At 38.0% G+C, this 26,539-nt stretch overlaps 5 protein-coding genes and 1 non-coding gene across 6 annotated transcripts; 1 reads left to right on the top strand and 5 right to left on the bottom strand.

The window, feature by feature from the left end:
• Window positions 1-1,277: 1,277 nt before the first annotated feature.
• Window positions 1,278-4,566, bottom strand: LOC114385446 (long chain acyl-CoA synthetase 9, chloroplastic-like). Its single transcript, XM_028345527.1, has 5 exons — window positions 4,475-4,566; window positions 3,895-4,124; window positions 2,793-2,910; window positions 1,861-1,989; window positions 1,278-1,623 (listed from the first exon to the last, which is right to left on the bottom strand). The coding sequence occupies exons 1-4, from the start codon at window positions 4,526-4,528 to the stop codon at window positions 1,885-1,887; spliced, it is 507 nt and encodes a 168-aa protein (XP_028201328.1). The 5' UTR covers window positions 4,529-4,566; the 3' UTR covers window positions 1,278-1,623; window positions 1,861-1,884.
• Window positions 4,567-14,032: 9,466 nt separating this feature from the next.
• LOC114383969 lies at window positions 14,033-14,698 on the bottom strand. The gene has a single exon (XM_028343663.1). It carries the CDS (start codon window positions 14,696-14,698, stop codon window positions 14,033-14,035), a length of 666 nt encoding a protein of 221 aa, XP_028199464.1.
• A 2,185-nt stretch (window positions 14,699-16,883) lies between these two features.
• LOC114383967 lies at window positions 16,884-17,618 on the bottom strand. Its single transcript, XM_028343662.1, has one exon. It carries the CDS (start codon window positions 17,616-17,618, stop codon window positions 16,884-16,886), a length of 735 nt encoding a protein of 244 aa, XP_028199463.1.
• A 52-nt stretch (window positions 17,619-17,670) lies between these two features.
• On the bottom strand, window positions 17,671-21,482 carry LOC114385445. Its single transcript, XM_028345526.1, has 2 exons — window positions 21,172-21,482; window positions 17,671-20,241 (listed from the first exon to the last, which is right to left on the bottom strand). Exon 2 carries the CDS (start codon window positions 19,403-19,405, stop codon window positions 17,705-17,707), a length of 1,701 nt encoding a protein of 566 aa, XP_028201327.1. The 5' UTR covers window positions 19,406-20,241; window positions 21,172-21,482; the 3' UTR covers window positions 17,671-17,704.
• Window positions 19,933-23,049, bottom strand: LOC114383966 (long chain acyl-CoA synthetase 9, chloroplastic-like). Its single transcript, XM_028343661.1, has 2 exons — window positions 22,600-23,049; window positions 19,933-20,241 (listed from the first exon to the last, which is right to left on the bottom strand). Exons 1-2 carry the CDS (start codon window positions 23,047-23,049, stop codon window positions 19,933-19,935), a joined length of 759 nt encoding a protein of 252 aa, XP_028199462.1.
• TRNAY-GUA lies at window positions 21,417-21,509 on the top strand. Its single transcript has 2 exons — window positions 21,417-21,453; window positions 21,474-21,509. It is a non-coding gene; the product is annotated as a tRNA-Tyr (tRNA).
• Window positions 23,050-26,539: the final 3,490 nt, after the last annotated feature.

Here is a 26,539-nt window from a genome sequence, read left to right as displayed (position 1 = left end):
TTTTGTTCAGAAATGTTTTCATACTCTTATTTGATAAGTTTTTAACTTGATGATTAACATGAATGTGAACCTTTTACCCACATGAACTTATTTGTGTTCATTGAATAAAATCTCTTTAATTAATTTCGTATTTTCATGTATGATATTATATAAATATGTATGTTGAGATAGAGGGTGTCACATTTTCTAAGATAGGTGGTCACCTCATCCAACTTTAAAGTTGATCTTCCCACAACCAACGTTTGAACCAAAGTTTTAAAGGACCTTGGTAGAGAGACCAACAACAACAACGCTTACTCCTCATGAGAGAGTTTATCATCTGCATTCAACAATTGACTTACTAGCTGATTGAACTTGTTGATGTGGTCATGGAGATCTTCTCCGATCTCCATTTTGAATTCATACAACTGCATCTTCAAACAAAGGTGATTGGTTAGTGACTTCGACACATAGATATTCTTGACCTTCTCCTACAACACAAGGCTTTTGGTACTGTCTTCTGCTACACGTGTTTTATTTCAAAAGAAAGGACTAACCGAATCGTGTTCACAATCTTCATTTGAATCTTAGTCCACTCGGTTCCATTTACAGAAGTCGACCTTTCATCTTCTAACGCCTGATCAAGACCTTGCAATACCAAAAAGTCTTGAATAGTATTCTGCCAAATCATAAAATTTATTTTTCCATCAAACAGTGGTATCTTGAACCTTTGTGTGCTCCCAGCCATAGCTCTGATACCACTGTTGGGAAATCAACGCTCTCACAAATAAAATTACTCACAATCAAAGGATCGTGAGAACACAACAAAGATTACATTATACGAAAAATAATGATGAACACAAGAATTTAGCGTCATTCAACACCTCTTGTCTATGTGCATGGAATCATCTCAAAAGTATTTCACTATCACCAAAATGATTACAAAACTGTAACCTACACTAAATTGTGTATCACTTTACAAACTTGAGTATCCTACTCAATGTTTACAATAAATGATAACACTCTCACAAAAAGATAATTTTCTCTCAATAAAATAATTTGTTTCACAATCTCTCTTCTCACACATTCTCTCTTCATGTGTAACTTCTCTACTAATTCTCTTCTCTATCTATAGTGAAGATTGTCACCAACTATAATAAATAAGTTTTCTTGGAAGTTGAAACAAAAACAACTTTCAATGCATATATTTAAATAAGTTTTTATCTAGTAAAATGCAATCTTCCATTTTACATTTAAACTATCAAAACCTTAATGATAAAAATTTAATTCTCACTATCCATTAAATACACCTTATCTTTTGACTTGAAACTCTACATAATTGAATAATTTAATTTTTAAAAATTTAATTATGTTTCAAGTCTATCAATATTTGAATTTTCCTTTACATTTTAACTCTATTAAGAGCCCAAAAATAAAAGTTTAAGTAGTCCTCTAAGTAACACATATCTTCTTTTAAATTCTAAAGAAAAACAAAAGTAATATCCATAACTTTCCCAAGGAGACATATTCTCCATGCTGCAGTTTAACAATGTCCTTTTTACTATCAATGATTTCAAGGCATCCATCTGGATGCACTCTCCCAATGTCACCGGTGTAAAACCACCTCATTCCCCTTTCATCAACCTTCACGGAAAAAAGTAAAAAGTAAAAACATGTAATTTGTACCTTTTTACCTTCTCTCCTCCCTCCACATAAAATAAAATAAATAAAATAAAACAAACAAAAACTGACATTAGCAGATATAACTTTCAAATCGACTAAGCAAAATTTTTACGATAAAAGTGGAAAATCAGAAGTGATACATTATCCTAGTTTGTCTTTTTACCCCTGAAAAATAGAGAAAAGACTGTTGAAACTTACCATGTATGATTCTTTTGTTTTTCTTCATTTTTGAAATACCCGAGTGACATTTGGACCACCAATTACAATTTCACCACGGGACATTGGTGAGTCATTTGTTAAATATCCACCTTCAGGCCAGTCTATTAGCTGAGGTAAGAAAATCAAATGTTCGTATGTTAAGGATACCACAGAATAGTAAACTCCCATGATTAGATAACCATGGTAGAAAAATACATGAGACAATCTTGAAGCCTCCTTTACATTGCACCATTATACAAGGAAGATTATACATGCTATATTTTTTGTTATTATGGTTCTACAACTATAACAACAAAAGCCTTTTCCTAATAGGTGAGGAAATGTTACATGGATAAAACAACGAATTATGTTCTGTCAAAAAGTCTTCAGAAAAGCCATTTAAATCTACAGACCATTTTAATAGTTTCGTTTACAAATTTTCATGGTATTCCTCTACCTCTAACTATTGGGATATTCTTCATCTAATTAGCATTCTTCTCCCTAGAGCTTCAATTGGTATTTATTCATTCCTCCCAATCTTATATATTTTCCTGTATGTCCTAGACAATCGTCCATCTTATATATTGTTGAAAACGGAATATCTCATGTCAGAAATGTTGATTAATTGTATCTTTCATGATACAAGTTGCAAAGAGTAAATTCTCCAAATCTAATTTAGAAGTATGATTCCATTAAACAGCAGTATGATAGGAAGCCTATATAATTTCACAATAGAGAACAAAAATTAGTATTGTGTGAGAGCCCTTGAAATTAAGCCATTAGGAGTGGGCTAGTGGTGAGGTTTGAGTAGTTTGCAAGAATTCATAGGATAAAACTACCATGCTACCACATAACTTCCCTCCCCCCAAGCCAACATAAAAAACGAGTCATTCAAGTTGTATGAAGGTAAAATTGATCAGATCTATAATTACCTTAATAAATGAGCACGGAAGAGGTGGTCCAACACGGCCAACAGATGTATCATCAACATCAGAGAATGTCCCACCAGCACAAGTCTCTGTGAGACCATATCCTTGACCGATTGGAGCACTATATGACCATAAATTATAAATCACAGAATAAATAATAAAGGAAACGCAAAAATCAAAAAAGAAAAAGCACTTGAGTAAAAGCCAGTAATATTTCCTTTAGTTGAACACTCAAAAGCGCGAATCAAGTAATATATCCTTTAGAAGGCCATTCTACGCAAAAAAGATACATTGAATTTTAAAAAGGAAAAATGCTGACCCACAGAAAAGTTTCAGTTTTATCTGTTTACATCAATTATCAAGGCCAATTATAACATATTATTCATAGGTCATAACAGAACATTTCACATTTGAACTTTTTGTTGCAAGCCTCCCTATCTAGATTCTAGACTTTTTCATACTATTCTGACTATAGTGTTTGTCTCAGATTATTTTGGTAGAAAATAATCACTTTTTTTTTTCACAAATACTGTATCAGGAAACTAGCAAAGAAAAAAAAACATTATTTCTTAAGTTGCCAAAATCATCATGAAAGTTAATAGAACAATCACCTAATATTTCTTAAGTACAACTCATTCTTAAGTTGGTCCTCTAGGTTTAGAGCTCTAATGCTCAACGAGCATAATATAATAAATGGTTGAAACTTATTACAAGTTTGACTACCGTTCAATAGACACCACCTTAAAATATCAACAATTTCACTTCAAAGTTAAAGATAAGCTAACATTTGACATATGCATGCTGCAATTTAGTGCATATGGTTGGAGCAGATCAATGCCCATGCTTTGTTGTTTGAATAGTTTGTTCTTTGAAGGAATATAGTGCTCTTCTTGGTTAACGGCTATTTTATATGGCTCTCAATTGTAGATATTCAGAGAGATTGTCTAGGTTTGAGTTAATTTGTCTTCTTGTCTAATATGACTTATGCGTTTTAAATGTTTTTGGTTTCTTCTAGGAAATATCTTATCCTCTACTCTTCTTCACTCTTATAGTTCTACAATCAAAATACTTTCTATTTGAAATATACATGCATATATATACTGACCCAAGACAAATATTGATGAACTTCGGGGTATCACCAGAAAGGGGAGCACTGCCGGACAGTATAAAACGGATACGACCACCGAGAATTGCTCGAACCTTTCTGAACACAAGAAAATCCCAAAGAGCCTTTTCAAAGCCCCAAGCTCCAAACCAACTACCATTAACTGCATGCAACCTCCGCGCATAGGCTAAATGAAACAACTTCTTTGGCAATCCTCCTGTTGCATTTACCTGCATTGACAAGCTTTTTAAGTCCCAAGTCTTGCCTCATTAGGCTTTGTTTGAATAAACTCCTCTATTAACACTTTTAAGAAAGAAAATAAAAAGGTAAAATGCATCAAACTTTTTCATAAGCTAAAATTAACTTATGAATCTTAGCTTTCGAAGAAGTTTGAAAAAAAAACTTATATAAAAGTTAAGTATATAAGTTGATTTTGGCTTATGGAGGCTCAATTCATTTTTTCTTCTTATTTTCTTTTCTTATAAGTGTTTATAGAGAAATTTATCCAAACAATGTTACTAGCTTTCTTCTTGATGCATGCAACATAGAGTGTAATCACATGAATGACAGATCCAAGTACCTTCTTGAACACTCCATCACGAACACGGTCAAGAATTGCTGGTACAGCTGCCATTAAAGTTGGCCTCAGAGCTGTAGCATCCCCCTTTGTCCCTTTTTAATCATGTTTGAAGTGTCAGTAAGGGTCAAAGGAGATCCATATCCTATAGGAACCCTAACAGCTGCCATCAAATTCTAACATGTATGCAAGTTTGTCAAAACAAGAAATAAAGGAAAAAAGAAGAGAGAAGTATATTCATGAAGCTACCAGAATAAGATGAGAGAGAGAGCGAGGGACAGAGAGAGAGACAGGGAGAGAGACAGAGAGAGATATGCGAATGGGAGAGAGTCTGAGAGACAGAGAGGTCGCCCAAGACTCAGAGACCAACAGGGGAGGACTTCTGACAGGCACTCTGTTGGAGCAAAACACAAAGATGATGATACTCAAAGAAGGAACGACATCAATCTACAGGAGGGTCAATGGATTCAGGTCTGTGGCAGGAGGAAGGCTCGAGCAGAGGCAAGAAACGTCAATAGAGGGGATTAGCGAAGAAAGAACGAGTCTAAACATGACAAAAGTAGAGAAAGTTTCAGACCATCAACATGGAGAAGTCGACCAGACATAACCTCTTTCTACTTTGCACATTTCACAGACTATATACGTGAGAAGGATCTCTGGAAGATATTCCAGGAATGGGGAAAGGTGTGGGAGGTCTTTATACCCAAAACGAAGAATAAACAAGGTCTCAGATACGGTTTTGTCCGCTTCAAAGGGGTAGAGGATGAAGATAGCTTGGAGAGACGACTTGATAACAACATTTTTATAGAAGGAATGAAGTTGTTCGTCAACAAACCAAAATATTAGAGGGGAGGTAACAAGGACGACAACACCCATGCAGGAATAGTCAATAGAACAGAGCTGAAGATAATGGAGCGTAGGGAGCTTCAAAATAGAAGGCGCGAACCTATCCCATACCCCAGGCTAAAATCGTACGTGGAAGTGGTGAAGGACAATCATTTGAAGGATGGAAAAATATCAAAAGAGCTAATGTCTGGGGAGGTGGACACGGAAGTTAAAAAAGACTTGGTCACTATTCAGACATCAAAGACGAACACGAGCTGGCTGGACAATATATGGGTGGGGCGTCTGAAAAACAAAGCCATATTTGAAAAGGTGGATGAGGAAGTACAGGGGGTGTTTGGAATGGAGATGAAGTCAACTTATTGGGGGGATGACTTGATACTCCTTCACGATTTGGATGACGACAAAGCTCAGGAGCTTATTCGCCGAGAAAGAGAAAGTGGAGGAACGCCTTTAATCTCTATCCAGAGATGGTCGCCGGACTTACAGCCGTCTCACCGTCTAACCTGGCTTTATATCTGGGGTGTTCCACTGAAGGCATGGGACGTGGAGCACTTCGCGACTCTGGTATCGGGATGTGGTGAGTTCATCGAGCTCGACGAGGAAACAAAGGAGAGAAAGAGGATGGATGTAGCGCGTGTGCTAGTTCGAACGACAGAGAAACCGAACATAGCCCGATCCTTGCTTGCTATCGTCGACGGAATGTCACACCAGCTGGAAATGAGGGAGGAAATGGGGTTTCACTGAGGAAGAAGGTCACGGATGGCAGTAACAGAGACATTCCCGCCGTCGCCTTTCACCACGGCCTTGGTGGATTCCGACGAAGACCCAACTACCCGCATCTCCGATGGTGGATCCTCTGTTGAGTTTTCCGACGACACCCCACGGCCCACGTCCGGACTCCTCCACAGCTGGCGGTGGCATTGGGCCACAGCTCTCAACCTCTGGAGCACGGAAAACGAACACCCGACAGATGATGACGTGTCATCTAATCATTGCGGCACGTCTCTATCTCACCCTGCGGGTCTGACAGTTGACGGTATGAATAAAGACGAATGCAACGGTCCTCCTTTCCCTCACTTGCATGCAAATGGAATGGTTGACCCTAGGAATTTCTGCCCTAGCCAAACCTATGACAGTACTGAGGAAATACCTCTTGAAGATAATGACAAAGCAGCCACAGAAAAGCTGAATTGCTTTCAGGCCAATCAAATTAACTCTACAGATAATACCCTTCAGTCCTTTGATGTGGTCAACAGGGATTCAAACTTCATGCCTTCAAATGACAGGGATGCAGGCATTAGAGACCAGACTTCGGTGGAGGATAAAGTGGACCAGAAGTTGGGCCTCGTTCCCAAAGGCCCATTTCCAAAGGGGGGTGTAGCAGAAATTGTGAAAGTTTATGCCAGGAGAAAGGAGGGTGCCATGGAAAAATACAAGGCCCAAACAAGCTCGGACCCAACCTCATGTGCCATCAGAGAAGCCACCAAACCAAGTAAAGTAGACCTCGGGGATGACTCTATAGCCCACACTGTTGTTGATGCTCAACTCCAACCAAACACAGCTACTTTGGACACATATCTATTTCAACCTCAGCTCAATTCCAGCCTTTCAAACAACCCAAATAAAAAATGTGAGGAGAATCAGGAGGAGGCTTTTTGGGATGTAGCCAGAGATTTAGGCCTGACTTTTGATGACAACTCAGGCAACATAGTAAAGCTGAAGAATGTTTCGAAACAGGCAGACACACCAACAGCACTTCAACCTGTGAAGGGAAAGGATCAACTTGACCCATGAATATTCTGTCCTTTAATTCTAGAGGGTTGGGTTCAGGTGTCAAATGGTCAGCCATCAGAAGGATGACCTTGTCAAATAATATTGATATCTTGTGCATCCAAGAAACCAAAAAGGAATCTATTGATAAAAAGCTTTGTCAGTATTTATGGGGAGATAGTAGTGTAACTTGGGAGTGTGTTTCCTCATCTAATGCAGCTGGGGGCCTGCTGTGTATTTGGAACAATGAATCTTTTTTAGTAGAAAGGAGGGCAGTGGGGAGGGGTTTCATAATGTTAGAAGGTGTGTGGGTTAAAGAGAATAAGAAGGTTTTCATTATTAATGTCTATGCCCCCTGTGATTTACAGGGGAAAAGAGACTAGTGGAATGAGCTACTGCAGTTGAAATCCTCTCATCAAGATGGTTTTTGGTGTGTCCTAGGTGACTTCAACTCGATAAGACATCAGCAGGAGAGATTGAGCTCATCTCAGACAGTGGCAAATTCATCTAACATGTCTGAGTTTAATTCCTGGATTTCAGATATGAATTTAGAGGAGGTTAGATCTATTGGGAGAAAGTTCACTTGGTGCAGACCCAATGGTAGTGCCATGAGCAAGCTGGACATGTTTCTCCTATCTGATAATTGGCTGTCTCAATGGCCGGACACCACCCAGTTTGTGCTGGAAAGAGATTACTCAGACCACTGCCCTATCCTTTTGAGGTCTAAAATCATTGATTGGGGACCTAAGCCTTTCAAAATCATGGATTGGTGGTTGAAGGATAAGGGATTCCAGAATCTGGTGGCTCTCAATTGGGGCAATTATCACCCCTATGGCTGGGGGGGGGGGGTTATGTTCTCAAACAAAAACTGAAATTCCTTAAAGCTAGCATAAGGCAGTGGAGTCTTTCTCATGGAGATATTAATGCTAAAAAAATTCAGAACTTAAAGAGGGAGTTGAATGCTGTGGAGGCAGGTATTAATGATAGAATCTTGTCCATAGCAGAAGTGGAACTCAAGAAATCCCTCCAGGAATAGCTTTGGTGTGCAGCTAATGCCTATGAATCTATGTTGAGGCAAAAGGCTAGAGTCAAGTGGTTAAAGGAAGGGGACAGAAATTCTGCCTATTTCCATAAACTGATTAATTATAGAAGAAGACACAATGCTATTCAAGGTCTGATCATAGATGGTGTGTGGGTCCATGATCCTAGTAGGGTCAAAAATGCAGCTTTATCTCATTTTAAAAACAGATTCTCTGAGCAGAATTATAACAGACCAACTCTGGATGGTGTTCAGTTTCCATCCCTTGGCCAAGGTCAGAAGCAAGGTCTTGTTGCTAGATTCTCTGAACTGGAAATCACAGCAGCTGTATGGGACTGTGGTGGAGATAAAAGTCCTGGTCCGGATGGCTTCAACTTCAACTTTATCAAGCAGTTTTGGAAGATTTTGAAACCTGATTTCATTAGATTCTTGGATGAGTTCTATATCAATGGCACTTTCCCAAAAGGAAGCAATGCATCTTTCATAGCCCTTATACCCAAGCTCAATGACCCTCAATTTCTCAATGACTATAGACCCATCTCTCTTATAGGGTGTGTTTATAAAGTGGTATCCAAGATTCTAGCTAATAGACTGGCCCTTGTTTTACCTCACCTCATTGATGAAAGACAAACTGCTTTTATGAAGGGAAGACACATCCTTCATGGGGTGTTAATTGCTAATAAGGTTATACATGAAGCTAAATCAAAAAACAAACCTTGTATGGTGTTCAAGGTGGACTTTGAAAAAGCTTATAATTCAATCTCTTGGGATTTTCTTGATTACATGATGATGAGGATGGGTTTTTGCGAGAGGTGGAGAAAATGGATACATGGATGTATGTCTAGTGCATCAATATCTATCTTAATTAATGGCAGTCCTACTAAGGAATTCACCCCCGAGAGAGGCTTAAGGCAAGGAGATCCCCTTGCTCCTTTCCTCTTCAATCTAGTAGCTGAAGGCCTCACAGGTTTGATGAGAAATGCCATTTCTAAGAATATGTTCAGCAGCTATCAAGTGGGAAGTCATAAGGAGGATGTCAATATTCTGCAATATGCAGATGACACTTTGTTTTTTGGGACTGCAACCTCGGATAATGTTAGAGTTTTAAAGGCTATTCTAAGATGTTTTGAGATGGTTTCCGGTCTCAAGATCAACTATGCTAAGAGCCAATTTGGGTGTTTGGGTAAATCAGAGGATTGGTGTAGACAAACAGCTCATTTTCTTAACTGCAACCAGCTGGATTTTCCTTTTTCTTACCTTGGAATTCCAGTGGGATCCAATCCTAAAAGCTGGGGAGTGTGGCAGCCTATCATCAGCAAGTTTGAGACTAAACTCACCAAATGGAAGCAAAAATGCCTCTCTATGGGTGGAAGAATAACCCTCATCAACTCTGTGTTAACAGCTTTACCCATCTACTTGCTGTCTTTTTTCAGAATACCTAAAAAAGTGGTTCACAAGATTATCTCCATTCAGAGAAACTTTTGTGGGGAGGAGGTAATGAGGCAACCAAGATCCCTTGGGTCAATTGGGATACGGTCTGTCTTCCTAAGACTAAAGGGGGGTTAGGCATTAAAGACTTGACGAAATTTAATGAGGCCTTGCTTGGCAAATAATCAGAACCATCTTTGGGCCAGAACTTTAATGTCCAAATATGGTGGCTGGAATGCTCTGATTCATGGCAGAAACTGCACAGGTTTCTCTAATTGGTGGAAGGACTTAAAATCTATTTTCCAGCAGCAGCACACTAATAGCTTGACCAGTAATTTGAGATGGAAGATGGGTAATGGGGCTAAAATCAAGTTCTGGAAGGATAAATGGAGGGAGGATGACTTAACTCTTCAAGAAAAATATCCTACTTTGCATCAAGTGAGCTACCAGCAGGATTCTTCTATCAGCCTAATAGGACTTCTCGTTGATAATAAATGGGAATGGAAGATGCATTGGAGGAGAAACTTCTTTGACCATGAAATTGATATGGTAGCAGCCTTTATGGATGAGATTGATGCTGTTCAGATTCGCTTATCCAGTATGGATTCCCTTATTTGGAAGGCTGATCCTAGTGGAGTCTATTCCACAAAGTCAGCCTACAATCTCTTCAAGAATGATGGCAGTTCTGATAATGAAGACAGCGCGTTCAAGATTATTTGGAATTTGAAAATTCCTCCAAGAGCAATTGCTTTCTCTTGGAGAATTTTCAGAAACAGACTGCCTACTAAGGCTAATCTGAGAACAAGACAGGTCGTATTGCCTTCTTATAGATGCCCGTTATGTGATTATGAAGAGGAAGATATCGGCCACATCATGTTCTCCTGCACAAACACTAGGAATCTATGGTGGGATGCTTTGAGATGGGTCAATAGAGTGGGCCCTTTCCCTATTGAACCTAAGAACCATTTCATGCAATTCTCTCATTGGAATAGCAAAAGCTTTATAGACAATAGGTGGGAGGTGTTATGGATAGCTTTCTCCATGACTATTTGGAAGCATAGAAATCTCTTGGTTTTCAAAAACCAGACTTTCAACCCCGAAAAAGTCATGGACGAAGCTCTATTCCATACTTGGTCATGGTTAAAAGGAATAGACAAAGATTTTCATATTCATTTTAACCAATGGTCTACTAGCTTGAAGGAGGAACTGTCCTAGGGGGTTATTCTTTGTTCTTCCACTTTCAGCTGTTGGGCGTTTTGTTCTATTGTAGTTGGGTTTGGCAATTCTCTGCCTTTGTAATTATATGATGTTTATCTCAGTACCTCTAGTACTGAATTATATATAATACTATATGATTTTTGCTGTGCAAAAAAAAAAAAGGAAAAAAGAACAAAAGAAAATGGAAGTAGAATCTTAAAAAGAAATATTTTTTGGAATTTATTCAAGAAAAGCATAAACACATACCTCAGCTGCTAATTCTAAGATATGAGCCATCGGTAAGTATGCAAGATATATATATCCTTTGTCCCAATGTCTGGAACAATGGTCATCAGAGCAGAGAGTGTAGCCAAGACATTGCCGTGTGTCACCATCACACCCTGTGCAAAGGAAAGAAATTAAAGAAATGGCGTCAAAATATAAAGGTTAAACTATTTATTCGATCTTATAGTTATCTCCATATTAGGTTTTAATACCTATTCAAGCAAAATGTAAGTTTTAGTCCTTACACAGTTTGTTGTGACGGTTTATCACTGTCAGAAAACTTTTGTGGCAGTTTTACACTGCCAGAAAATGTTGTTTGTTAGCGACAGGGGCCAAAACTAAACTTTTACGGATGCATAGGAACTAAAACTTACAACAGTTTGCTCATGTAAAAACTAAAACTTAAAATGAGGAGAACTATAGGACAAAAAAATAGTTTAACTCAATATAAATAAGAGATTGAAAAAGGAACATAAAGAAAGAAAGATAAAAAATTATAGTCCAATCAAAAATACAATTTAGAACAGTCAATCCAGTAAAAGGATTTAAAAATTGAAATTGGAAGAGCTACACATCCCAAAGATGTTTCTCGCTTTCTCACATTAGGTAATCCTGTACTTCCACTGGTATACATTATAACTGCAACATCTGCTGAAAGAGGTAAATCAGCATCAACAGAATTTTCACTGCCAAGTTTCACAACCTTGGCAAAGGAAGTGATTGTCCAGTCATATGCAATATAAGAGGCATCAGATGGGATATCATCATCCATGTATATCACACGTTTTACTGAGTCTAGTTGTCCACTAATGTTCACAAGTGTTCTCAATTCTTTTTTCCCACAAATCACTGTGGTAGCCTCTGTCTGGCACAGGTTTTGAAAGTAAGTTCATAACAAAACACAGAGTAAACAAACTTACAATGGCAAACACAAACATTTCAGTGAACCACTCGGACCATAAATATGTTACAGAAAGTAAATCATAATACTGAGAACAAGCATGGTTAAATTAATAAATAATAACTATATGAAACAGATTCAAATTTCAATCATATAATACACTGTAAATGACAAAACTACTTTATCTTAGGAGCTGTGTGATATTTAACATTGCACACAAGGCAACTGTGAACTTTTTACATCAGTTGATTTCTCAAGAATACTTACAGAATCAACTATAGCCTTTTAGTAGTTGTTTATATATATATTTTGAAAAATGTTGCGACAGAGAATTGAAAACTAGTTGTTTAAATTGTACTTTTTATGTTATGCCACCTAATAATGTAGCCAACATGTGTTTGGAGTACTGGATTGAAGAGGATTGAGAAATTGTAAGGAGCATTTTATACATTGACATTTGTGTATCTTCACTCTACAAACCCGAATAACTTTCAAAATAAAGTTATTTTGTTACCCTAAATTGTGTATCACTCTACAAACCCGAATACCCCACTCAATAGTTACAAAAAATTATAGCACTCTCACACAAAGACACTTTTCTCTCAACAAAATAACTTTATTTCACAATCTCTTTTCTCGCACACTCTCTCTCCATGTGTATCTTCACTAATTCTCTTCTCTATTTATAGTAAAAATTGCCAACAATTATAATAAATAACTTTTCTTGGAAGTTGAAACAAAACAACTTTCAATGCATCTATTCAAATAGGTTTCATCTAGTAAAATACAATCATTCACTTTGCATTTAAACCACCTAAACCTTAGTGATAAAAATTCAATTCCTACTGTGCATTAAATGCACCTTATCTTTTGGCTTGGAATTCTACAATTCTCCCCCTCAACCCAAAAGAGAAATATCATTCGATCAATTTGAAAGTGAACAAATTCCCCCTTCAATAGAAGTATCTCTCAACACTTATACAACATTAGAAAACTTTACTTTTTTCTTCACTTTGCTATCATGGTTTCTCTTCAAAGCTTGTCCATCCAAATAGCAAAGGTTATTTTTATTTTTCTGTTCTCGCAACACCAAATGTCTCCCCTTGTACACTTTGTATCTCCACTTTGAACCAACATACTTGTACCTTTATGATGTCATCTCCCCCATAGAACTGATATTGACAACAACAAAAGGTACAAATCTCACATTTGAGAAAGTTTGAATAGCACAATTATGTAACTTCATCCTCACGCTCCCTATGCCTTCAACCTTCATTTTTTCATCATTTTCTAACATGAAATGACCGAATTTTCCATCGGTTTTTAAAGTGTCAAACATTTCTCGATCTCTACAAATGTGCTTTGAGACAATAGAATCCATCACCCATTTTGTTTTATCAACCTTATCATTTGTTGCCAAAAACAAGTCATCTTCATCTTCAACACTTTTTACTACATTAACTTGAGAGTTGACGTCATCTTTATTCATATCTCTTAATTTATTCAAGTCCTCCTTCATTTGTTTGCACCTCGCTTGCACATGATCATTTTCACCTCAGTAGTAACATCAAACATTACTCATATCTCGTTGCGGACACAATTATGATTTTGATCTTCCTCTTGGCCCATCATGTCTCCTTGAATGATTCTTCCCTCACTCAAACTCCACCACAGCTAGTGCATGGTGTTCATCATCAACATTTTCAGTTCTCATGATTCTCTCATTTTCTCTAAGAGCGGCGGTTACCTCATCCAACTTCAAAGTTGATCTTCGCACAAGCAACGTTTGAACCAAAGCTTTGAAGGACCTTGGTAGTGAGGCCAACAACAATAGCACCTGCTCCTCATCAGAGAATTTATCATCTGCATTCAACAATTAGCTTACTAGCTGATTGAACTTGTTGATGTTTTTTTTTTTTTGCTCAGCAAAAATAATTATATATAAATGAAAATGAGTACCAGAGGTACTATAGTACATGTAGGTAGTATGAAAATAACAGATTCAGAGCATTAAGCATCTGAATGAAAACGTAAGAAAAAATACATGCCCTGCACAGCTATTTGAACCTATTACACATATTATCACTCCCTAGAATTAGAAAGCTGCTTTGAGGTGTGAGGACCAGAAACTAAATGGCCCTGTGAATCCCTTCTCCATAACCTTAAGCCATGACCAAGTTAGCAATATGGCGTCCTCCATGACCTTGCTTCCATCAAAAGAGTGGTTATGAAATACTACCCCATTTCGATGCTTCCAGATGACCCATGTGAGTGCTACCCACAAGCACTTCCATCTTCTAGCTTTTACTCCACCAGCAGACCTGTTGTCATGTTGCAGAAAGTGATCTTTGGGATTATGTGGGAATGCACCCAAAGAGTTTACCCATGACTGAGTTTCCCACCATAGAGGTTCTGTTTTTGTGCAGTGGAAAAATAGATGTGCTGCATCTTCCTCCGAGCTATTACATAAAGGGCATCTTGAGTCGTTTAGCTCCACTTGTCTGACCCTTAGGTTTGTCCAGGTTGGCAAACGATCTTTAATAAGCCTCCATGCGAACACTATTGCTTTGCTTGGGATCTTGAGATTCCATAAGTCCACATAGGTCCTATCTACAGGAAACTCCCCTGTTGCTTCCATCAATAACCTGTATGCAGATTTTGTGGAGTAATTTCCACTCGAGTCGGCCTTCCAAACCCATACATCTGGTCTATCTTGATGAATTGTAACTTGAGCTAACTCCTCTAGAAATTCAGCTGCCATCCCAATTTCATTATCAAATAGAGGTCTCCTCCAACTAAAGTTTCATTCCCACCCTGTATCTTCTTGGCTCCCCATACTGCTGATACTTTGGTGTTGCTGATTGGATATGTGGTATAATCTGGGATACTTTGTCATTAATGAACCGCCAGCACCTACCCAAGGATCCTCCCAGAATCTGAATAAATCTCCGCGCCCCACTCTCCATTCTGTCTGGTTTCTAATTAAAATTGCATTCTGCTGCTGATTAATCTGCAGCAAGTCCTTCCACCAAGAGGGAAAATGACTACTCATTCTTTCTTCAGCAATGGATCTCCACCCTTCATATTTCGAAATTAGAACTCTGGCCCACATGTCTCCCTGATTCTGAAATAGCTCCCAGCTCCACTTTCCTAGCAGCGCTGTGTTAAAAGCCCGTAGATCTTTGATGCCAAGACCACCTTTGTCTTTTGGAAGACACACGGTCTTCAAATTGACCCAGGCAATCTTACGCTATTCCAAATCTCCACCCCATAAAAATCTACGCTGAATTATAGTCAGCTTTGTCTACAACTTTGTCCGGAATCCTGAAAAAAGATAACAAGTATATAGGAAGCGCTGTTAATACTGAATTTATCAAGGTGACTCTCCCTCCAAAGGAAACATATTTTTGTTTCCAGCTAGCTAATTTTCTTTCACACTTCCTAACGACAGGCTCCCAAACGTCACTATGTCTTGAGTTTGCCCCAATTGGGATACCAAGATATACAAAAGGCATGGACAGCACACTACTATTTAAATAATCTGCAGCTTCTTTCCTCCAAATATCAGATTTGCAAATTGTCCCAAATTGACTCTTCGCAAAATTGATTTTAAGCCCTGATGACAGCTCAAAGCACCTAAGGATGGTTTTAAGGACCTTCACATTCTGCATGGAAGCCTCCCCAAAGAAGATAGTATCATCAGCGTACTGCAATATGCTTACTGGTTCCTTGTTCTTTCCCACTAGGAAGTTGTTATACAGCTTTTTGTCCACTGCTTCCCGCATCAAAGCTGTTAATCCTTCTGCAGCTATATTAAACAACAAAGGAGCTAGTGGATCCCCTTGCCGCAAGCCTCTTTGTGGAGTAAATTCATTGGTAGGACTGCCGTTGACCAGGACTGAAACCGAAGCTGAGGTGAGACATCCCATTACCCACTCTATCCATTTAGGACAGAATCCCAGCTGCCTCATCATGTGTGATAGGAACGACCAGGAAACAGAATCGTATGCTTTTTCATAATCAACCTTAAAGACTAAGCATGGTTTTTGGCTCCTTTTTGCCTCCTCCACAACTTCATTTGCTATCAAGACACTGTGCAGCAAGTGTCTACCCGGTAAGAATGCGGATTGCCTCTCATCTATGATATCCTGCATTACTAACTTCAATCTATTGGCAAGTATCTTGGCCAAGATCTTGTATACACAACCAATTAACGAGATAGGTCTGAACTTGTTAAGAGATTGTGGATCTCTCACTTTGGGTATTAGAGCAATGAACGATGCATTACCACCCTTTGGGAAGATGCCGTTGGTGTGGAACTCGTCAAAAAACCTTAGGAAGTCAGGTTTTACTAGCTCCCAAAAATGCTTGATGAAGTTAAAGTTTAAGCCGTCCGGTCCCGGGCTTTTATCATTACCGCATTCCCAAACAGCTTCCTTTACTTCTTCCTCTTGAAATGCTCTCACCAACAGATCATTCTGCTGTGTGCTGATACCCTTTAGTCTGATTCCTGTCAGCTCAGGCCTGGAGGGATCAGGTTCACAGAATCTGGCCAAGAAAAATCTCCTGACTTCTTCTTTGACTCTAATTGGATCATCCACCCATACACCATCAATAAACACACCTTTTACCGTATTGCTTCTGCGTTTTGAGTTCATGATCAAATGGAAATATCGGGAGTTGCAATCCCCTTCTCTCAGCCATTTGGACCTTGCCTTTTGACGCAGTAGAGACTCATGAGCTTGTGCCGCTGACCACAAATCCTCCTGCATCTTTTTCCGAGCTGCCAGTTCAGATGGGGTTAACTGCCTGTCATTGCTGCTGATCTCTATCTTGTTAAGTGCAGACTCCAGCTGCTGAACCTTCTTGGCAGTATCACCAAATTGTTGTTTATTCCATTGCTTCATTCTCACCTTAAGACTCTTAATCTTTTCTTTCAGAGAGTATCACCCCCACCCCCTTACCACTATATTCTTCCAAGTCCCTTGAACTAGGTCTGTAAAAGCCTTCTCTTTCAGCCAACAGTCGAAGACCCTGAATGGTTTGGGTCCCCAGTCTACGTTTGTAGATTTAAGCAAAATAGGGCAGTGGTCCGAAAAATTTCTGTCCAAGATAAAATAGGTGCTACCAGGCCATAAGGACATCCAAGCATCTGAAATAAAAAATCTGTCCGGCTTACTCTTTACAGTTCCATTTGATCGATACCAAGTGAATCTTCTCCCCACACATTGCGCTTCTTCCACTTCTAGCTCCTCTAACCAAGAGTTAAACTCTGAAATGGAATTGTTATCTGCCTCCCTTTGAGTGACACTTACTCTCTCCGCAGGATCTCTAATGCTGTTAAAATCGCCCATTATGCACCAGTTTCCATCTGAGTTCTGACTTTTAAGTTGTTTAATGTCTTCCCACAGGATGCGCCTACTAGGAGCATCACAGGGGGAGTATACATTCACTAAGAATATTCTCTGCATGTCTTGGATCCAAATGCCCTCCATGAAAATAAAGCCCCTGCCAGTTATTTTCCTTTTTACCCGAAAGGTCTGATCATTCCAAATACATAACAACCCACCTGCTGAATTTGATGCGGGCTGTGATTCCCAACATAAATCAGATTCCCCCCACAGTGCCTGACACGTGGTTCTGTCAACCGCTTCCTTCTTGGTCTCCTGTAAACACAGCATATCCACATGGTGATATTTGACTAGCTTTCTGACTGCAGACCATTTAACCCCCCTTCCTAGGCCACGGATATTATAGGACAGAATATTCATGATGAATTGTTCCTCTTTCCCAACGTTTCAGCTTCCTTCCTATCTCTAACCTCCATTTCTGCAATTTTATCAATGATTTTTGTTGGGTCAGTCCCGCAAGACATCCCCAATTGATTCGCCATGTCCCATTGAGCTTTTGCTTCTGCATGCAGGCTTGCTATATCTTCATCCCCAATTTGCAATGCTCCCCCATCTTGGGGTTGTGTCTCGAAAACATTTGGGTCCATCATACTGTTTCCGCCGCTAAGATTGTTCACACTGGTATTTTTTCCTTCCTTGCCCAATGCTGTTTGTGACTGCCCATCCCCATCTTTGCACTCCTCATGACATGGATCTCTACATCTACCCTGGGCCCATCTCTTTGTACCTCCTTTTTTCCTTGAGTAAACTTGTATAACACTTTCAGGTTGATTTTGTTGGTCTTCTAGCTGGTTCTCGGGAGTCGAAGGTCTGTGAGGGCCCAAGTTTGAGTTAGGCCCAAATAAGGTCACGTTAACATCACGTGACTTATTTAAAATGTCCTGCAATGGCCCGTTGTTGGGATTATTAGTACTTTCTCCCTCTTTTCTTTCGTGAACCACATCTGCCCCCCATTCTTGGCTCTCGTCTGTGCTGGCCAATAACGTGCCTGAGATAGCTTTCCCTTTTAGTGTAATCGTATCTGCTGCTCTTGCATGTTGACTTCCTCCTTCATCGTATCCAGCTCCTGCTTGTGTCAGGTGGCTATCTTCAAGGTGAGTCTTCATTCCATTCTCGGCTCGTAGGTGGTGCAGTACGACGTTAGGTCTGCATGCGCTGCTGCTCTGGATATTACCCATTGAGTCAACGGTCTCCTTTTGACCTGCGGTTATTGCCCTTTCTTGCCGGCAGACGGGATCGTCGTGTAATTCTGCGGCGAGAGAGTGCGAAGGGATGTCGCTCAGCCTCGACTGTGAGGTGCCTGAATCTCCTTCAGAAAAAATTTCTTCAGAGGAACCCCAAGCATCCCGACGATGTTGCATGCCGGTCATTGCTGCACCCCCGCTCTCCTCGGCAATGAAAATTTTATGGATGTCGCCGTCAATGTGAGCAGTTACCGTGTGCTCTAGTATCAGTCTCCGTGGTGTTCTAATCAAGGCCCGTGCTCTGTCAAGCCGCTGCATGTCTTCAAAATTGTCATCAACCTCAACCAAATCACCCACTGCAGCCACGATTTTGCGTAGATTGTCGATGTTCCAGGCAACTAAGGGGACACCCCAACACTGCACCCATATCAATCTATTGCCTGGCTTAATATTCGAGTTCCTTTTCTCCATGGCGTAGAATGTTGATGTGCCATGATTTGCTTCTTCCCTCATCATCTCCTGTGCTTTTGTGTCTGAAAGTCCGATCAAGAGGACCATGTCATCTCCGAGGTATTTGGGCGATACCTCTGTTCCTAGAATCCATGAAAGTTCGTCTTCAACTCGTTCGAAAACTTGTTGTCTTTTCAATCGGCCTACCCATGTGTCTGTGTATTTTCTCCTCGATTCCTCCGAAATCTCGATTGTGACCGTCGAATGAGAGCCCCCGTGTTCCCCCGAGAAAGAAGGGGTGCTTCGTAGTCGTCCCAGGTTGACTGTATTTGAGATTACAACCTCTGCGTACGACCTCCTCATGTTTGGACCTGCTTCCATCCTGCCCCTTTGGTTTCCACCTTCCTTCCGCCACCCGTGCATAGCTATGTTTTGATCTGGCTTCTCCTTTCCTCTCCCATACTTTGGGATGTTCACATGCAATTTCAGTCCCCCCACAATGATATTATCTAGCTGTCTTTCCAGGTAACTCGCATTTGAAACTCCTTTGTATCGCACAAACCCATATCTTCTGCCTTCTTTATTTCTCTGTTTAGGGATGAATATCTCCCTCACGTCCCCCAGCTGTTTAAAATAACCCCATAGGTCCTTCTCCGTTACGTTCTCGGAGAATCGAGTGAAGTAAAACGATGTGATGTCGGCTCTGTCACGCCAGTTTGCGTGCTTGTAGTCGTGTTGCTGTCCAGGCCACACTCCGCCATAGTGTTGTTTGGGACCTGCCGCCGTATGCCCCCCCGCTCTCTCTCTCCTTACCTTTCAGTTCCTCACAGTGATCCACTCTCTCTCTCTCTCGGTGTCTCTCTCCCTGTCTCTCTCTCTCACTCTCTCTCTCTCTGTCTCTCATCTTCTCTCTTGTTTCTGCATAATTGTCATGCAAGATAAATGGTAATCTAGTTAAACTTGTTGATTTGATCAAGAAGATCTCCTCCCATCTGCACTTTGAGTTGATACAACTTCATCTTCAAACAAAGGCAATTGGTTAGCGACTTTAATGCATAGATATTTCCAAGCTTCTCCCACAAGACCTTCGGGTTTGTCTCCTTCAACACGTGTTTTATCATAGGAGCAAGGGCTAACCGAATTGTGCTCACAGCCCTCCTTTGGATCTTAGTCCACTCAATTTCATTTATAGAAGTCGGTCTTTCATCTCCTAACGCCTGATCAAGACCTTGTTGCACCAAAAGGTCTTGAATAGTACTCTGTCAAATCATAAAATTTATTTTTCCATCAAACAACGATATCTCGAACCTTTGTGTTCTCAGAGCCATAGCTCTGATACCACTGTTGGGTAATCAACGCTGCCACAAACAAAATTATCCACACGCCACAAAGGATCGTGAGAACACAACAAAGATTATACCATAAGAAAAATAATAATGAACACAAGAATTTAGTGTGGTTCAGCGCCTCTTACTTACTTCCACGGAACCGTCTCAAAAATATTTTATTATCATAAAAATGATTACAAGATTGTAACTCACCCTAAATTATGTATCATTCTACAAACCCAAGTACCCCACTCAATAGTTACAAGAGATGATAACACTCACACAATGACATTTTTCTCTCCACAAAGTGACTTTGTTTCACAATCTCTCTTCTCACACACTCTTTCTTCATGTGTATCTTCTCCACTAATTCTCTTCTCTATTTATAGTGAAGATTGTCAACAACTATAATAAATAAGATTTTTTGGAAGTTGAAACAAAACAACTTTCAATGCATCCATTCAAATAGTTTTCATCTAGTAAAGTACAATCTTTCACTTTGCATTTAAACTACCTAAACCTTGGTGGTAAAAATTCAATTCTCACTATGCATTAAATGCACCTTATCTTTTGGTTTGGAACTCTACGCTCCCTTCACGAATTGCCTATGGTGATTGGCAAAAAATCTGTCACACCATTCCCACATGGCAGGGTCATGGACATTATTTAAGAGCACTGAAAGTGATACATCATGTATACAAACAAATGTGGCAAATTTATATCTATCCAAGGCTAAAATCAACTAGGTTATTATCATTGTGTAGAGAGCATAATTAAATTGAGGGAGATATAGCAAATTAGCAAGACATTCCAAACAGAGAGATGTGTGAAAAATAAGAGACTAAGAGGAGTAACAAAAACCTCTTTCAATGAGTAACATAAAGCTTCCTCTCCCAATGATGCATATATAGTCACAGCTGTCACATTTCGCATGAAACAACCTTGAAGAAGCAAAAGTATGGAAAAAGTGAAATCACTTCTCCCTCCAATTAGACTAGATGTAATAAATATTTTTATCTAAAAAATTGTATCAAATAAGTATTTTTAAGAGTTATCAATAATTTACTCAATTAATTAATTTTGAGTAACCATCTTTAAATGAGTGTATGACCTTAGCTCAGTTGGTAGAGTGGAGGACTGTAGTTGGTTTGTGTCTGCAGCCAATCCTTAGGTCGCTGGTTCGAATCCGGCAGGTCGGATTTGAGGGCGAGCCCTGGTGCAGCGGTAAAGTTGTGCCTTGGTGACTTGTTGGTCATGGGTTCGAATCCGGAAACAGCCTCTTTGCATATGCAAGGGTAAGGCTGCGTACAACATCCCTCCCCCATACCTTCGCATAGCGAAGAGCCTCTGAATAATGGGGTACGAAGTTTTATATCTTTAAATGAGTGTACGAAGGTGTAGTTTCTATCGTTAGAATGCACAATCAACTCCCAAATCTTACTAAATTTTAAAAGAACACTTTTTCTTAATTTTTATTTACTCACCATCCTATATGTGCATCATTTTTATAAGTTAATCAGATCTCTCATTTTAATCACATTTTCATCATTTTTAAAATTCAGACCCGAGATATCATTTAAGGGATTCAAAGTCCAAACCCAATAACACTCAAATCAATATGACATTAGTAAGCACTTTTATATTTCTTAATTGAGATTTTTCAATCAAATTTCCTACTCAATAGTAAAAGATTGGTGACGACTCTTTTATAGAATAAATTTCCACCATTTTGACCTGCTTATGATTGGTGATAGTAGGCATCTTAAGTGGGGAGAATTGAAGTGTTAACAACCACAATCAATTCGACCTTGGCTTGACTCTAACTTCACATCAAAGTTCACAATCGGGTTGTAGACATATTTAAAAATTAGATTTTTACCAACATTTTGTTGGATAGAAATTAAAAATAATGTAAAAAGTCGTTTGAAAAATACAAAATTGTCCTTAAAACCAGGCAAAGCAAGGTTTGCGAGTGGAATAGGGTCTAGGGTGTTAAACATACTTTAATATAAATGTCGGGTACACATTTTAATTAATCATCGTGGTGTTCAAGTTCAATGCTAGAATGTTCATGTTCAAAAAGGAAAATTAAGTAAAATTTGATTATATTAAACACTATTTTTTTCACGAAATAATTTCTGTAAATTCCATAGCCTTCACAAGGAAGTATCAAGGAAAAGAAAATATAGAATTGATTTAATGGTTGAAAAATCATTAATTAATAAAGATGAAAGGGGGAGGGATCAACTAACATTTACGGAAAAAAAAAAAACAAGTAAGGAGCAAAACCTGGAGCGCCATGAACCACTCTTGGCGCGTGTCGGCGAAGATCGCAGCGCGTTCTTCCCTCACATGCCCGATGTAAGTCAGCCCCGACGCAAACCCCGAAACGACATCGAACACTCTGTCGTACGATAGCCACCCGTAGTCCCCCAAGTGCAGCTTCTCAAACGACCTGCCGTCGTGACCGGTCTCCACTTCCCTCAGCAGTACCCCACGCGTGTCAACCAAAAGCCTCTGCGCGTGCGTCTTGCACGCTTCTTCGAAGAGCTCCGCCAGCGTGGCGACCCCCTCCCACGCGCTCTGGACCGGCGACTCGAACCGGCGGTTCCGTATTGCTAGACCGGGTTCGCCTCCCACATCGACCGAAACGCCGCGTTTCGGTTTCTTGGAATTGTTGTTGCGGACCAGGAGAGTGACGAGGAGTGGGACGACGACTCCGAAAATGTAGGGGCTCATGGTGTGGGATGGGGTGGGGTGAGGAGTGAGAGGGATTGAAATAGAAAAAAAAAAAAAGAGTGAGAAAGAGAGTGTGTTGGGTATAACGATGAATTGAAGTGGTGGTCGTTGGAGTTTCAGTTGTGAAACGAGTTCCCCAACTTCGGATTTGGTCTTTTTGTTTGGCGAGAGTGCTTTCAGTTTTGTGTTGTCGTGAACTTTTTTGTGTCTATCAATGTTTCTTCTCTTTTTCTTTTTAAACTTTTTGATTTGGTTTTGGGTGGATTGGGTTGCCTACATGGAAATACGTGGCCTTATATTATAGATAAATCATAAATAAAAAATACGTTGGCCTTATATTATAAAAGTATTAAACTCTAAGTATTCCAATAAATATTCTTTGAGTTCAAGGTTTTTCTTATTTTAGATTGGAGTGTTATCCTTTTTTTCTAAATTTTTACAAAAAAAAATATTACCTTTAATCTTACTTATAAGAAACAAGTCCTGATATAAAATATATTACCACTTGTTTCTTATAAATGATTGATAATAGTGTTATAAAATTATTTTATATTATATTATTAGTTAATTATAAATTAACATGTATGTTAAATTTTGAATAAAAGTTTGTATATTATAAGAAATTTTAAATCGTTTAGTCACACATTATTATATATAGATTATGAATATGTGAATATCATCTAGTATGAAATTGTTTTAATTATATGAAAAATTAAATTAAAATATTAATATGTAATTATATTAAATATTTAGAGGGAGAGTTTTATCATTTATATTATTGTTGTATGATTCGAACAAGAATGCTTAAGGTGAAAGATATATGTAGTTTAAAAAAAAAATATTATATATAATAAATTTATTAATTTTTATAATAGTTCTCTTTGTTTTTGAGTAGTTCACAATATAATGTTTTTATAATAATAATATATAAAAATTAAAATCAAATTTTAGCCATTTGTATAATATTTAAAAATTGTGTAGATGCATTTAATTAGGTATAATTATTAAAAAAAATTATATTGATTATACATGCTTAAACTCTTAATTAACGGATAAAAGAAACACTTATATTATTAATTGGAAGAAGAGTAAGGGAAGAAATTTGTGTTTGTGGTTTGAATGAAATTTATGTTTTGTTTTTGTTTTTTAATAAAGGAGAGTATTAATAAAAAATTAATTTAAACATTTTTTACACAGCAAATTTAAGTGCGTTAATAATATAATAACTGCTACACTGTTATTTATAATAGATTGACATATATGATAACATTAATTTTATAATAATTATTTTTAAAAATGTATATAATTTTTTCTAATTAATTAATAATATATAAAAATTAAATCATTAATAACTAACAATATTTTGAGGAATCTCCTCATCATGATTGTTAAAATCGGATCACATCAGTCGGTTCAACCAATTAAACTGAATATTTTTTCAAGTGACCGGTCTAGCTACTCTAAAAATCGGAATATTTTTAAATCGGTGAAAATCAGTCAAATTAGTTTAAAATTGGGCAAAATTGGTGTTCAACCGGTGTAGAGAATTGCTATTGAATTACTCTTTTTTAGTATTTTTTTTAGTTTTTTTAAAAAATCATTTAATCTAAAATACTTTTAAGATAAATAAAAATATATTCTTAAATATTTCACATAAGTATCAACTATTATTTTATGAAAGAGATTTTTTTACTATTATTAATTTTTATCTTACGAAACATATAATTTAGTCATTTATATTAATTTATAATTTTTAGATCCTATTTTTTTATAATTCTATATTATTTTATTACTTGAAATGTTATATAATATAAAAGTATAAATCCGGTTCAATCATTTTTCAATTATGATTGAATCATTGAACCTTGAAACAATATTTTTATTGGCTCATTTAAAAAATATTGTTTTAGACCTTTCCTTACTATCGCAGAAAGAAACATAAACTAATCAAAACATTTTTATTTATGAAACCTATTCAAACTTTTCTAAAGTATTGATAATACGACATATTAATAGAATGTTACATCGTTAATTAAGTGATAATGTGATAGGTTAATAAAGTGTCAAGTCATTATTTAATAGATCTTGACCAACAACAAATACTAAAATTAAAATAAAAAATATTCTGATAATAAAATAAAATAAAGCTTCGACGATAAAATTAAAATCAACTATATATATTATAGTTATGAAAAAAAACATATATATTTAAGCCAAGTTATTATATTGAATGGAAGAATATTATTTTGTTTTGGTGCCATGAATGGAATAATATATAGCAACGTTTGTGAAAATAAATAACATTATAACTTGCATGGTAGTGCTAATTATTAAATGGTGGGCATGTGGTGGGTGAGTGCTGGTTGATAAGATGAGAGAAGTGGGAATTTGGTATAGTATTTCGAAATTGGAAGATAGGATATGTATCATAGCATGTGTGAAAGTTTAATTGGTAATTTCAAGTTCAAAGTAATAACGATAAATATTTAGAAGGAAATTTTACATTAGTTCAATTAAGATTGTATCCTACAAAATAATACTTTTGATCTATATATAAAAAAGAAAAATGAATTGTATATCATTATGCTTCCTTACTTTCCAAGATTACTGGTCTGATTCAGGAATGGAGCAAGAAGTTTTTATCTTATGTAGGTAAGTTAGAGTTGATCAGAGCAGTTATTCAAGGAACTGTGAATTTCTGGATGGGGATTTTTCCTTTGCTGCAATCTGTTCTAGACCGGATCAACGCTTCGTGCTGTAATTTTCTGTGGGGCAAAGCGGATATTGGCAAAAACAAGCCCTTGGTTGCTTGGTCAGTAGTTTGTTCTCTGAAAAAAGAAGGGGGTTTAGGCCTTTTTAATCTCAAGGACCGGAACCTTGTGCTTCTTTCCCTTATCCTGTGGGACTTTCATTGTAAGAAAGATTCTCTATGGGTTCGATGGGTTCACCATTACTATTTCAGAGGGAGCGATGTGTAGAATTACAATACTTCTTCATCAGATTCAGTTTTTATAAAGAAAATCATTCAAATAAGGGACTTTATTATCTCCAAAGAGCTAAGTACGGAAGAGGCCAAAAAGAGAATTCAATCTTGGAGCACCAATGAACAATTGCTTGTTGGCAAAGTCTATGAATACATTAGAGGTGTCAAGCCTACTGTTAGTTGGTGTTCTGTTATATAGAACCCAGCAATCCCCCCTAAGATGTCTTTCATTATGTGGCTTGCTAAAAGGAACTGGCTGCTTACTCTTGACAAAGTTGCTTTTTTGAACAAGGGTTCCCTCTGCCCTTTATGTTCAAATGAGTCTGAGTCAAATGCTCATTTGATCTTTTCTTGCAGGAAATCTCTCCAAGTTTGGGCTCACATTCGTGATTTGGGTCTTTTCTGCAGGCGTTTCACTTCTTTACAGCGCATTACTGACTCTTTAATTAGGGGCAGATCCGCATCAGGTGTTCAAGGAAAATTACGTTGTCTGGCTATAGCAATTAC

Source organism: Glycine soja, chromosome 14 (assembly GCF_004193775.1).
Source record: "Glycine soja cultivar W05 chromosome 14, ASM419377v2, whole genome shotgun sequence".
NCBI classification, from domain to species: domain Eukaryota; kingdom Viridiplantae; phylum Streptophyta; class Magnoliopsida; order Fabales; family Fabaceae; genus Glycine; species Glycine soja.
The sequence above is the reverse complement of the archived record's forward strand: the minus strand, read 5'-3'. Positions and strand labels throughout refer to the sequence as shown.

Coding starts and splice junctions, on each gene's coding strand:
- LOC114385446 (XM_028345527.1), bottom strand. CDS start 4,528: ATGGCAGCTGTACCAGCAATTCTTGACCGTGTTCGTGATGGAGTGTTC. Junction 2,911..3,894: donor TTCATCAATATTTGTCTTGG/GTCAGTATATAT, acceptor ATGGTCATATAG/TGCTCCAATCGGTCAAGGAT. Junction 1,990..2,792: donor TTCCGTGCTCATTTATTAAG/GTAATTATAGAT, acceptor TTCTTACCTCAG/CTAATAGACTGGCCTGAAGG.
- LOC114383969 (XM_028343663.1), bottom strand. CDS start 14,698: ATGGCAGCTGAATTTCTAGAGGAGTTAGCTCAAGTTACAATTCATCAA.
- LOC114383967 (XM_028343662.1), bottom strand. CDS start 17,618: ATGCTGTGTTTACAGGAGACCAAGAAGGAAGCGGTTGACAGAACCACG.
- LOC114385445 (XM_028345526.1), bottom strand. CDS start 19,405: ATGCACGGGTGGCGGAAGGAAGGTGGAAACCAAAGGGGCAGGATGGAA.
- LOC114383966 (XM_028343661.1), bottom strand. CDS start 23,049: ATGAGCCCCTACATTTTCGGAGTCGTCGTCCCACTCCTCGTCACTCTC. Junction 20,242..22,599: donor AGTGGTTCATGGCGCTCCAG/GTTTTGCTCCTT, acceptor ATGATTTGACAG/AGTACTATTCAAGACCTTTT.